Source organism: Neovison vison, chromosome 1 (assembly GCF_020171115.1).
Source record: "Neovison vison isolate M4711 chromosome 1, ASM_NN_V1, whole genome shotgun sequence".
Taxonomy (NCBI): Eukaryota; Metazoa; Chordata; class Mammalia; order Carnivora; family Mustelidae; genus Neogale; species Neogale vison.
The window spans coordinates 70,804,195-70,817,003 of NC_058091.1; the positions used below are offsets into that span (position 1 = coordinate 70,804,195).

A 12,809-nucleotide genomic window follows, 5' to 3' on the forward strand; every position below is an offset into this window, starting at 1 on the left:
TAAAGATCCCAAATTTCTGATGGCTTCACAGGTCTTTGAAGCTGACACTATAAAGAGGCCTAAGACAGACACATCATTCTAAAACTAATACAAACTTCGCATCTTTCACTTCAGACTTTCCTTGCTTTTGCTAATTCTACCATGCTGCATGATGTCCTGAGGCCCAGTGGTGTTTTCTGATGAATGGGGCAAAAGTAGAATTTCCCAGCCACAGAACATCCCATCTCTTCAGAAAATAATAGTGTTAGCTATGATCCCCACCCAAAAAACCAGAGAAAACTTCAGTTAGGTGAATGTGTATCTGAGCCCTTGAGTTGCACAGAAATGTGACTCTAGGTTTTTATTTTTTAACATGTGATCAGACTAAAATAAATGCAAAAGGCTTTGGCTCAAGCAGCCGGCTCAGTGCCACTAGTAAGGAAGAGTAGGTCTGAATGTACACAATGTGCTTCACAAAACAAAGCCTTTGTTCTCAAAGACATTTCTGCCACCGTCACATTTCTTACCACTCTCTTCTCAAACTATTTATCTGCCTGAAAAATTACACTTTTACAGGAGTTTTCTGTATGTTTTGAAGTTCCCAGAAATGAACATTTACCCCTTTCCCCTCCCCTTTGGCTTCTGGTTTTGTGCTCCCATAGTTCTTCGCTGCTACTCAATTCTGTACCGTTGGGCACAGCCCGGGGAGGATTTCTAAGCCCAGTTCTTACTCATCCTTGCAGAAGTGAAATATGATTAGGAAACTTTATACTTTGTCTGGAAATTGTCTAACTGACTTTTACTATTTCGTGACTATCACGGATGGGTATTTCTGGGCTTCCTTAATATCGGAAGCAAGAAAATGTTAGGTGGCAGTAGTGTTAAGATAAGTAACTTGGTGGAAATATGTATGGTTTTCTTGCTACTCCATCTGTTAGGCAGCTACTGCATGACTGCTGGGCAATTATCGAGAGAGGGATAGTTTTCCTAGGTTGATACCTGGAGAATGAATAATAGAGGTCTGCCTCCTATTTATGATTATGATTTACCATATGGAAATTGCTCAGCATGGACACTGTATCGGGAACTGTGAATGACTTCTCAAGACAGCATATTCTTGCAGACTTTCTTGAAATGAAGTGCAATCCATAATAATATAGTTATCCAAAACAGAAACCTGCCACTACAAATTTGCTCGCCATGTCTGTCAATCTGGTTGAGAGCATAGGTATTAAAATTCCTGATTTGGCTTAAGGTAGGAAAATGTGAAGTCACAGATTAACCCCCGTAAGAAGTCATTTCTGATAAAGCTGATCGTAAAAGAAATATCCTCTGATGTCAAGACAATAAATGTTCAGTATAGGGAACATCATGTAAACCAACCATGAAGTCTCCTAGTAGAAAGTGACGTCCTCATCTCCGTGGAGCACGAGAACCTGCTTCCCACAGGACCATTCCATTAAGACCCAGTGCAACCACTGTATGGTAGGCTGACCAAGCAGGGCAAGTCCTAGAGAAAAGGAGGAGCACTCCTCTCTGTTGCGTTTGGACTCGGATCTCTCTCTGAGCGGGTTTCCTATTTCCAAGTCTGGAATACTAAATCAAAAAGCTGACAGCATTAAGTTACCACTGACCTCTTGCCTGACTCATTTCTAGCCCTTTAAGTCAGAGACAGAAGTGAGACCAAAAGCTCCAACTGCCTTGCTTCATTTTAGTTTCAAAACAGTGCTAGGAGGTAACTATCCCTAAGGTGAAGAAACAGAAGCCTGACACCCAAAGCCACTCTGTGAAGAGGGACAGCATCAGACAGTGACCCTGGATCTTTTGCCTCCTAATACAGAGGAGAGGGTCATGGTCAAGAGGGTGAGCTTAAAAGTCTGATAAACGTGGACTCCAATTCATGCTCTGCCACTGACTAGTGCTATAATTTCGGTGAAGTCAAAGTAACAAGACTGTTGTAAGGATCACATGATATTTTTAAAATGCTTATCCCAGTGTCTGACGTACAGGAACGACTCAGCAAACAGGAGAAATTATCTCTATTTTTGAAAGAAAGGCAAATTACTGAGACTGTATTGGATATAAAAAGCAAAAATGAAAAGGAGTCAATACCCTTTGAGGCTAATATTCTATGAGTCTATAAAATAGGCTCCTAATGGGAAAAGAATAAGGCCAGAAGAAAAGGAATACATCTGTCAACAAAAAAAAAAAAAAAAAAAAAAAAAAAAAATTTTAAATGGAGTTACTAACTGGTGACTAAATATAAAAAGATGAACAATAAGAGTGATTGGGTAAGATAAATGGATCACAGCATCAAGGAATGGAGATGAGATTCGCTCCAGAACACTTAACTCAGGCTGAAAGATATTTGAGGATCATTTCAAGGTTAACAACCAAAAAAAAAAAACCCAAAAACCAACTGCTAGGGAGGCAAAAAGCAAGCCTGACTCTTCAAGTGAGAATTTAGCACATTATAAAATAGAATTCAATTCTTTCTGCATATCAGCCACCCATGAGAAAGAAGGCTTGCAGGAAAGAAAACAAAACTATACCTTTCCCAGGAGTACAAGAGTTTGAATTTGAAGGCCAGGTCATAGAATCCTTTATTTATTTATTTTTAAAATTATTTATTTATTAGAGAGAGAGTGGGGGGGGGAGAGTGAGCACAGGCAGACAGAGTGGCAGGCAGAGGCAGAGGGAGAAGCAGGCTCTCCGCCGAGCAAGGAGCCCAATGTGGGACTCGATCCCAGGACGCTGGGATCATGACCTGAGCCGAAGGCAGCTGCTTAAACAACTGAGCCACCCAGGCGTCCCCATAGAATCCTTTATTAATGGGCTTTCCTACAATGATAGGAATGAGTTATTTTTTTTCTTTTAAGGTAAAACAGACAGAAGTCCAAAAAAAAAAAAAAAAAAAAGGTGGGGGGACAAAGAAGAAAGGAGAAAAAGTGATAAATTATATTCAGTTAAACTTCCCAAAGGTCAAATTCAGTTGTATGGTAAGAATCATAAAAAGAGAGGGCTCAGAATTACCCATATTGCATGGAATTAACTTGAACTAACTAAAGAAACAGAGGAGAGAGAGAGTTTTTTTTTTCAGGAGAAAGTTTTTTTTTTTTTTTTTTAAATATCAATTTGCTCCATGACTCCAAACATAGTTCTCATGGGCCTGCTGAGTCTTAAACCCTACTGGCCTTTTAAAGAATCTTCGGGTGGCTTCTTTCAAGTGTCCTCTACCCTAAATAATACACACACTGCAAGAGGCTTCCCTTCCCTCTTTGCACCACCACGCAGCCCACTACTTTTGGGAAGGGCTCCTTCCACCACTGGAAGGACAGAATTAGGAATGATCCCTGGTGAACCTTTACTAGGCTCAAGAATGTGGACCCAGAGTGCAGTATTATCTACCTGACCTCCAGGCTCAGGTTTGCAAGAAGAATTCTTCCAGCACCCAAATGGGACCACTGAGGGGTAAGTGTTCTTCACAAAAGACCTAGAAAAATTCTCTGGACTCAAAAATGTTAAAATAGAAAACAATCACCACGGGGCCTCTGACAAAAGGTTCTATAAAACCTCAGAAGAGGAGCACTGATTTATGGACAGAAGAATTTTGTGATTTTAGTGAGGTCCAAGGGGATAGGACCTCGACAAAACAAAAGCAGGATGTGAAAGAGAACAAGCCAATGCAGGGAACTGAAGGGAAATAAAAACCACTGCCGTTAAAATTCGTGTTAAAGGTGGTAAGTAGTAGACTTGGCAGAGCAAGAAGCTAAGTAAGATATTCCAACTTGCTAAAGATGCCTAGAACATCAAATATATATAGAAGTCGTGAAAATACTAAAATACTGGGGTACCTAGGTGGCTCAGTTGGTTAAGTGTCTGACTCTTGATTTTGGCTCAGGTCATGATCTCAGGGTTGTGTGATGGAGCCTGCACTGGGCCCTGTGCTGGGTGTAGAGCCTGCTTAAAGATTCCACCCCATCTCGCCAATTCCCCCTCGCCATGCTTGTTCTTCCTATCAAAACCAAAACCAAAAAAAACCCTAAAATACTTCTATATTGGTTGGTACAAAGCTCCCCCTCCCCCATTCCAATCCCACCCTCCCCCAAGGCAGCCAGGCCCTTAACTGGACTTCATAAGATCCAGCAATTAAGGGTAACTCTTGGTATAGTGGAGAACATCCAAAACTCTACTCCAGTACTAATACCACTGTTAATTTTAACTATCTTATGCAAAGTTGAATGCCAAACCAACTGTTAAATATTTTGAATATAAATATAATCCCCTGGGTCTAACTCAAGAATAATGGGTATTACCAGTCAACAGAGAGAATAGAGCACAAGTCATAACCAAAATTATAACCAAAAGACGTTTCCTGGGTTTAAAGACCAGCTGGCAATGATAGCATGATTTTACGACAGATGAAATTAGTTTCGTGAATGCTTTATAGAAAATGTTTCAAAACTCTGATAATGAAGGAAAGTTATCAAATTCATTTTAAGAGGCTAAAAATGGATGAGATACTAATAGTCAAATCTCACTTAGGAACGTATGTGCAAAAATTCTCGAAGCAACTTATTTTATGAGGCTCTCTCCCTTTCACTAACAAAAAGTAAGACAGAAACAATATATGATATTGAACTACGGGTTTTGTAGGTGAGAATAATAATTAAGAGTTATATATGAATCCTAGTAATGTTTCCAGAGAGAATAAAACAGAAAAACTGAGGTACTTCAAATGAAGAAAAACAGGACAAAAATATATAAAGTTTGAAAAGACAAAGAGAGAACACCATGCATATTGTATGTTAATCAAGCCAAATTCGCTATTAAGAGAATAGTAATTTTCCAGATCATTTCCAGAAAAAAAATAATCAAAATCAGCTCAGCAAATCCAATAAAAGTTAAATGGATCAAAGTTAGGAACAGACTGAAAAGTTTACCAAAGTATGACTCCCTCAAAAAGTTCAGAGTCTAGAAGATTCTATTCTGCTTCTATCTGGATTTCCAATGATGACAGAATTTCATGCAATAAACATGTCTTCCACAATACTACTTCTCTACTACTACCACCGGCTAATACTTTAGCCACTGGAGCATTTAATCCTCACGATAAGCTAATGACATGGCTATGTTAGGACTACATTAATCTTACACAGGAGGAAACTGAAGCCCAGAGTGAGATGTACCACTGAGAGGAATGAAGGCTGTGATCTTAACCGCCATTCACAAAGAGAGACCCTCGTCAGAGAGACCCTCGTCAGAGAGACCTTCGTCTGAGAGTCCAATGTTCCTTGATGACAAAAATCCTCATGAATGTTTTTCTTCCTTTCTAAATGGCCAGAAACATTTAAAATAATCAAACACTTGCACAGCACTTATTATGTGCCAGGCACTGTTTGAAACAACTTACACTTAATCGCCATGACAACCTGAGGAGGGAGTTACCATCATTAGGCTTCTGGGTAGATAAGGAACCAGAAGCACTGAGAGGTGCTCAGTGACATGTCCAAAATCACACAGCGAGCAGGTGGCAGAGCAGGGATTCAAACCCTGGCCATCTGTAGGATTTGTATGTGGTGTTAAATTAAACACAACAGAACATGCTGAACACAGCAGTGAATGTAACCTTTAAAATAATCACAGGTTACTACTTTCTAAAAATCAGATATGGAAATCAAGCCATCCCTTATGGAACAGGTCACTGCAGACAAACAGTCCTTAGGTGCCGTTCTCAAATCTCGTACGATAATCTAAAGCAAAAAATTCATATGAAAAAGCAAAGCCTCCAGGGAGATCATTAAAATCCCAATCAGGTTAACATTTTCTCATAAAAAAAAAAATATGTGTAAGTCATAAATACAATCCATACCAACCGTCAGTACTTCATTACTTACTTAAGCCACTGTAATGTGTTTTTAGCAAAGATGGAAGACAAATCACTTTTTCCGATACAACTTAAAACATTTGTTAAATGATTTTCTTTTCATTCTGTGGTATTAGACTAAGACCATATAAATTCCCTTTGGATTTCAATACACATTCTGAGGTGAGTTTTAAACATATGAAGGAAATGACATAACAATACCATAGAAAATACATCACAAGAACCAAATAGAATGCTACCCAAATTTTATATATAATATTGCACAGATATGTCAAAGAGACTATAAATATAGGTCACAAATGAATCCATATCATTATGAATTACATACTATAGTTGACCTTGAACAATGCAAGGGTTAGAGGCACCAAACTCTGTACAGTCAAAAGTCTGTGTAGAACTTTTTTTTTTTAATCTGTATAACTTTTGATTCCCCCCAAATGTAACTACTATTAGCCCATTGTTGACCAGAAGCCTCAGCGATAACCTTATTATACTTATTATAGGTTATATAATAACCTACACTTATTAAATGTATCCAATACTGTATTCTTATAATACAATGAGTTAGAGAAAAGAAAACACTATTAAGGAAATCATAAAGAAGAGAAAATACATTTATAGGACTGTACTGTATTTACTGGAAAAAAAAAAAGGGCATGTGTGAGTGGACCTACACAGTTCAAACCCACGTTGCACAAGGTCAACTATACCTTTATCCTGAACAATAAACTTTTAGAGCCTGTGATAACTGAATAAACCAACTAAATAAAGTTTATTTTTAATACAGAAGTGGCTACTATACTCTAGTCAAGTTTGATAGTTGAGTATTAATAGTAATATCCATCAATACAATGAGATTATTATGGCTACCTCTGGCTTCCTGCGACGTCCTCATTTCACTGTCTGTCCTCTCTTCAAAGTCCTCCTTGACATCATCAGCATGCTGGTCTCTGAGAAAAACAGGTGTATCAATATTTTGTAATAGATGCACTTTAAAGAATAGTTCAGCATTGCATCTCAGCAACTGTTACAGGTAAGTAAGTGATAAATCACTGAATTCTACTCCTGAAACTAATATTACACTATATGTTAACTACTTAGAATTTAAATAAAAACTTGAAACTTTAAAAGACCAACAAAACAAAACAACGTAAAAACACATGAACCACTTAAAACCACTAAAATGTTTGAAAGGATTTTCAGTTCTATGAAGAAGCAATTCCTACTAAAATATCTATAAACATCCATTTTCTTCATTACCAATTTTGATTTACAGTTCAGAAAGGAGATTTTTAAAGCTAAGAATGTTATTAAGGTGAACTTTTCTGTCAAATTCAGCTATCAAATAACTCAACTTCACACTGGGACATGTATTCATGAAGAATTTTACTTTACTGTACAGTAAAGCTACAATGTAAGGAAAGAAAATATTTTTAAAGTCCAGACCATTTAATCAAGTAGCATTTATACTACACTCATCTCTGGGATTTGGGCTTGAGCCTGAGATTGGCCCAGGAGAATCAAACTCAATTCTAGGAAGCTTTTCCTGGCTTAGGTCAAATGTGTAGGCTGAACTGATTCCAACTCTTTGACCAGGAATGACCCGATGCTAATCTAAGCATGCCGAAATGCTCCAAAATGCAATGAAATCATTACGATCTTAATTCACAGCTTTACCCTTAAGTGAGGGACAAAAGTGGCATTAAAGGGAACCAAGCACAGACTACTTCTATTTTCTTTAAAGGTAAATTTCAAGTATTTAAAATTTTTCAACCTAATTTTTCCACTCCCAGAGTTTAAAATACACCCCAATCTCCAATTTCCTGGTATTGTTGAGGTTATGATCCCTGGTTTACACACTTCAATGCCTTATAATACTCTGCATTTATGATGTCCTACTGTTTCTCATGTATTGTCACCTTTATGAGTTTCTGAAAGATCCAGATCATACTTCTACTGTAAAGTTTTAAGAAAAAAGGTAACACATTTGAAACCAAATAACCAAGAAAATATAAAGAAGATGTGTGATCTTAATTACAAAGGCACTAATTTATTCTCCATTTGAATGATGATAATTTAACACAACAATTCAAACACAGTAAGTATGCCATAAATACACGTTCACTATTTCTTAGAAAGATCATTTCCATGGACACATCATTTCCATGGACACATGTGAAATTTCATTGAGATCTGTGCTCCCTGGCTAATAAGTTCATGCTAAAAACAACTTAGCACAAATGCTGAAGAAAACTTGCTTATTTGAGAATGGGGACAAACCACTGTTAATACAAAATATAAACATATCTCCTTCCAAGTGCAATCAATTAAATGATTATGGAGAGATAATCATTTCTCCATAAAGTGTGGAGAAGGAAATATGGGGAGAAATAAGAAAATCACTGATAACTGGAGAAGGACATTAATTAAAAACTGTCTTCTCTGTAAAAACTGTACTGGAGCTACATGTGGTAATTACAACATGCTAAAATCAGCTTCCTATGTTAAAATCAGCTTCTATGAACTTCTGAACTTGTTTAATAATAAATTTAGAAATAATATTCTGAGTCCACAAGTCTATCCCAGTAGTTTGACTACTGAAAAGTTGTTTGTGCACAACTATCTTAATATGAGAAAAAATGTCGCATTATAGTGATATAACTAAAGTTGGCCTTTTTTCAGAGTCAGTAATTCCAAATTAGTTATTGTAGATTTCCTAAAAGCTCTAATGAATGGATAAAAGACAAAAAAAAATAAAAACTGAGATCAAAGGCTAAAATTAAGTCTCAGAATTTTTCAAATATTTTCATTTTCATGATCAGAACTGTCCACTAATAAATTTCATATTTTTGTGGTTTTAATAAAGCACAACATTCCTTTAAAGTTTTGTTAAAATAAAGATAGAAGACTTAAATATGAGCCAAGTCTTATTGTATTCTTATGCCCAAATACAATGTCAATGATTTATCTCATGAAATGGAAGAAGAGGACCATCTGATTGGAGAGAATGGAGATGGAAAAGGAAAACAAGACCTCTGACCCAAAAAGTTTCTTTAGGGCTGAATCTGCTGTAATCCATCCCCAGAGAAGCAAAATGGAAGCCATCTGTGTTTCTATTATTTATTTAGCTGCATTACAGAAGCTTATTCAGTTTCCATTTTCCCTACTGCAACTCACAATATGTCATTAAACTGAACCCATATAAACTTGGGAATATATAAATATGAATATTCCTCTTTGCCAAACACAATTCAAGTAAAGGATTCTGGAAGAAATGTCTACTGAATGTTTCATTTCCAATTAATAGATTGATTCTGCTAATTCCTTAAAATTAAAAGTGACTAAACCCCTATGGGGTTCTACATGGTATGTCACTGAGCTAGGAAGTTGGAGGGGTGGGGCAGTGGGTTCACCTGAGCAGTTTACTAGAATAAGCGTTATAAAATAAATGGATGAACAGAACCACTGAAGAGAGCAGACCCTATTTAAGCACATCTAGAAATGTGGGAGCAGTTAACAATAAGAAAAGTTACAAGAACGTACTATGCACCAAAGGCTGTTTGAGATCTTTACATGTCCAATGTTTCATAATAATTGCTGGAAGAAGATTCTGTTCCTATAGCCACTGAAACTTAAGAGGATAATGTCGAATTTGTAGGATAAGTATAGCACCAAGTCTTACTGACACCAAAATCCATAATCAGATTTAATTATTAGCTGGTTTTAACCCTTGCATTTCTCCAGGATACAGTCTACCCGTCTTCTAGTGACAAGGTCAGGCATGAAGAATCTGACTCATTTTTATTTGTTTTGTATTTTATTTAAAATAAAAATTGGTCTCTCATTTGGGCAACCAATATTTCTCCCTCCTACAAGGTGAGGAGTTTCATGGCCAATTCTTACTCAAGGGGTGCCATGATGGGTCTCTTCCTCTGCGCAAAAATGAGATCCTTGATCTAGAATTTCAATTTCCTAAGCACAGAGTTTTTCTAGCGGCACAGATCTTCCAATTCAAGAAAAAGAAATGTTTATTATCAGAATGCTTCAACTCTGTGATAACTTTATAATACGCTCTGGAACATGGTACTGATATGCTTCTTGACCGATTTCTTTAAAAAAAGACAACCAAGTATTTTGATGTTGTGTTTTAGTAGTACAGTTTTGCTGAACAGAAAAACACTTCTATTTTCTCCCCTTGACCAACACTTTCCAGTGCCAAAAATTTCATTTAGGAAGGAGCAGGGGGCAGGGGTATAGGGAATCAGAACATGGAGGGGTCACGCAGACGGTCTCTGGAAGTAAACAGACCTCGGTCCAACATCAGTTCTGCTACTTAGTTCTCAATGATCTTCAGCAAGTTACTTAACTTCCCTACTTCCCAGCTGCATCATCTGTAAAACGAGGGTAATAAATCCTTTTCTTCACCGGCATTTTGAGGACTCAATAAAATAATGAATAGAAAATGCTGCCCCCAGCCAGACACAGAAGCAGGAGCATGATCAATGGCAGCTTCTACTGTTTAAGAATTACTTACATTTTGGGATAAAATCACCCACTGTCACCTGTTTTCTTCAAGTTTTAAAACAACTTTTAGAAAAAGTAATAAGCCAGACTGCAGCCAGATGGCCTGGACTGTAATCTGGGTCTGCTATTGACTAGCTGTGTAATCTGTAACCAAGAGAGGTTCTACATTTTTGAATGATGATGTAACAATAGCACCTAGCCCCATATAAGGCACTGTGAAGATTAAGTGAGCTAATGCGGGTAAAAAACCCCTAGAAAAGGACAAGGAATACAGCGATTTCTCTTGAGGTTTTAGAATTTTCAAGTACCAATTTATTTCAATATTTCTTTAGTCTGAATTGAAATATAACCACAGCTTAAACCTTACTCAAGAATACACTTTAGGCTTTTAATTAAGACAGTGAAATCCACTCAAGTGCAAAAATGCATTCCTTACATGAGTCAGCATCCTCTTTTTTTCTGTAATTATGTATCATGCTTTAGATGTCTTACTATCTTACTCTAAATATACTTTGTGGTAATTATTAGCAAAACAAACATCAGAAGGGTAAATACATAGTAACAGGATACATATGAATGCAAAGTGCTACATTTCTTCAAGTTTGCTTATTTTTCATTTAAAAACAATCCCTAGACAATTATCCTTCCATTAGTCCCCAGTATGTTAAAAACAATATTGAAAAAATGTGCAACAATTACTTTGCTTCAATCCAGGGATTTCAGCTATACCTCAAAATCCAACAAGAGTTTGGTTTGGCTCTTAGCTTGAAATAACCCCACTTCTCTCTCTCCAGCAGAGCTCATTCTAGTCGCACAGGGGTTTTTGTTAGAGCTGAAAAGTTACCTGTATTCCCTCGTAACAAGAGGCAACACAGTGACTGCAGCAGCAAGGGCTGAGGGCCCTATAAAAAAATACAGGCATTTCTGTCTTGAATGTGAAAAGGTCTTTTTTGCATGCCCCCAGCAAATTCTTTTTTTTTTTTTTTTTTTTTTGGCTAAATTTCTGGGCTGAGGTCACTCACAGGAAAAAAAAAATCCAATAAAGAGAATCTCGGGGTTTATACTTTAGAGGAAATATAAAAGATTACTTGAGGTGTCTCCAAATGCCTCCTACAAATGAAGAGGAGAGCGAGCACGCACAGCCTCAGCACATCCTCTTCAAAAGGACTCAGAAAAGATGGCAAATGAAACAAGTCACATTAAAACTTTTATGTCTATGGTTAACATCTGAATAGTCTTCTTCTTTTTTTTTTTTTTTTTATAAACATGTAATATATTTTTATCCCCGGGGTACAGGTCTGTGAATCGCCAGGTTTACACACTTCACAGCACTCACCATAGCACATACCCTCCCCAATGTCCATAACCCCAGCCCCCTTCTCCCAACCCCCCTCCCCCCAGCAACCCTCAGTTTGTTTTCTGAGATTAAGAGTCACTTACGGTTTGTCTCCCTCCCAATCCCATCTTAAAGGTTTATTTATTTATTTTAGAGAGAGAGAGAGAGGACGGAGGTGGGCATGCGAGAGAGAGCAAGCAAGTGCATGCATGTGGGGGCAGAGGCAGAGAGAGAGACAGGCAGACTCCCCACTGAGCACAGAGCCCCACATGGGGCTCAATCTCAGGACCCCGATATCACAACTCTGAGATCACATTCTGAGCCCAAATCAAGAGTCAGATGCTTAACTGACTGAGCCACCCAGCCACCCCTAGCAGTGGTTTTAATAGTGTCTTCATAAACATGGCCTAAGGGAGGGAAACATGGTTTACTATTTATCTAATGTCTAAAAAGAAAACATTTTGATTAACAAGCCCAATAAATTAGCATTTAGCATAAGGAACATATGTTAATGAAGAAAAGTAATATAATGAGACAAAACAGTGGATATCATCAAATGCCAAGGAAAGACCCCCAGAAAAACTAATTCAGCAATTAACTGATCAATTCTCTTATAAAATGTAAAGCTCTAACCAATGAGGAGCGTTGGGGAACAAAGACCACATATTATAAGAAGAGCAAGACTGCACAGCTTTTACGTTGTCGAAGAAAAGTAAACAGATGCCGTTGCTTTTCCACTATATATGAGTCATCTGAGTCAGGAATTAGTGCTGTTCAAGGGAATAAAATAAAACCCAGTTCAGTATTGTTCCCCCCGACTTCACAGACATACAACAACAGAGTCATCGCTTCCTTAACACTCTGAATGATTGCCTTGGTGTCCCAGTGGTCGGCATAAGAACTGTGAGTGTTGGGGCACCTGGGTGGCTCAGTGGGTTGGGCCTCTGCCTTTGGCTCAAGTCGTGATCCTGGGGTCCTGGGGTTGAGGCCCGCATTGGGCTCACTGCTCAGCGGGGAGCCTGCTTCCCCCTCTCCCTCTGCCTGCCTCTCTGCCTACTTGTGATCCTGCTCTCTGTCAAATAA

The 12,809-nt window shown here is 37.8% G+C and overlaps 1 protein-coding gene across 3 annotated transcripts in view; it reads right to left on the minus strand.

Annotated features, from left to right (window-relative positions):
• The window catches only part of L3MBTL3 (L3MBTL histone methyl-lysine binding protein 3), a 111,781-nt gene that overhangs the window by 11,347 nt on the left and 87,625 nt on the right, over nt 1–12,809 (minus strand). For all 3 annotated transcript variants that reach the window (XM_044249080.1, XM_044249087.1, XM_044249070.1), the window contains one exon: nt 6,737–6,816. In XM_044249080.1, coding sequence (XP_044105015.1) covers nt 6,737–6,816 — 80 coding nt within the window. The remainder of the gene's footprint in view (nt 1–6,736; nt 6,817–12,809) is intronic.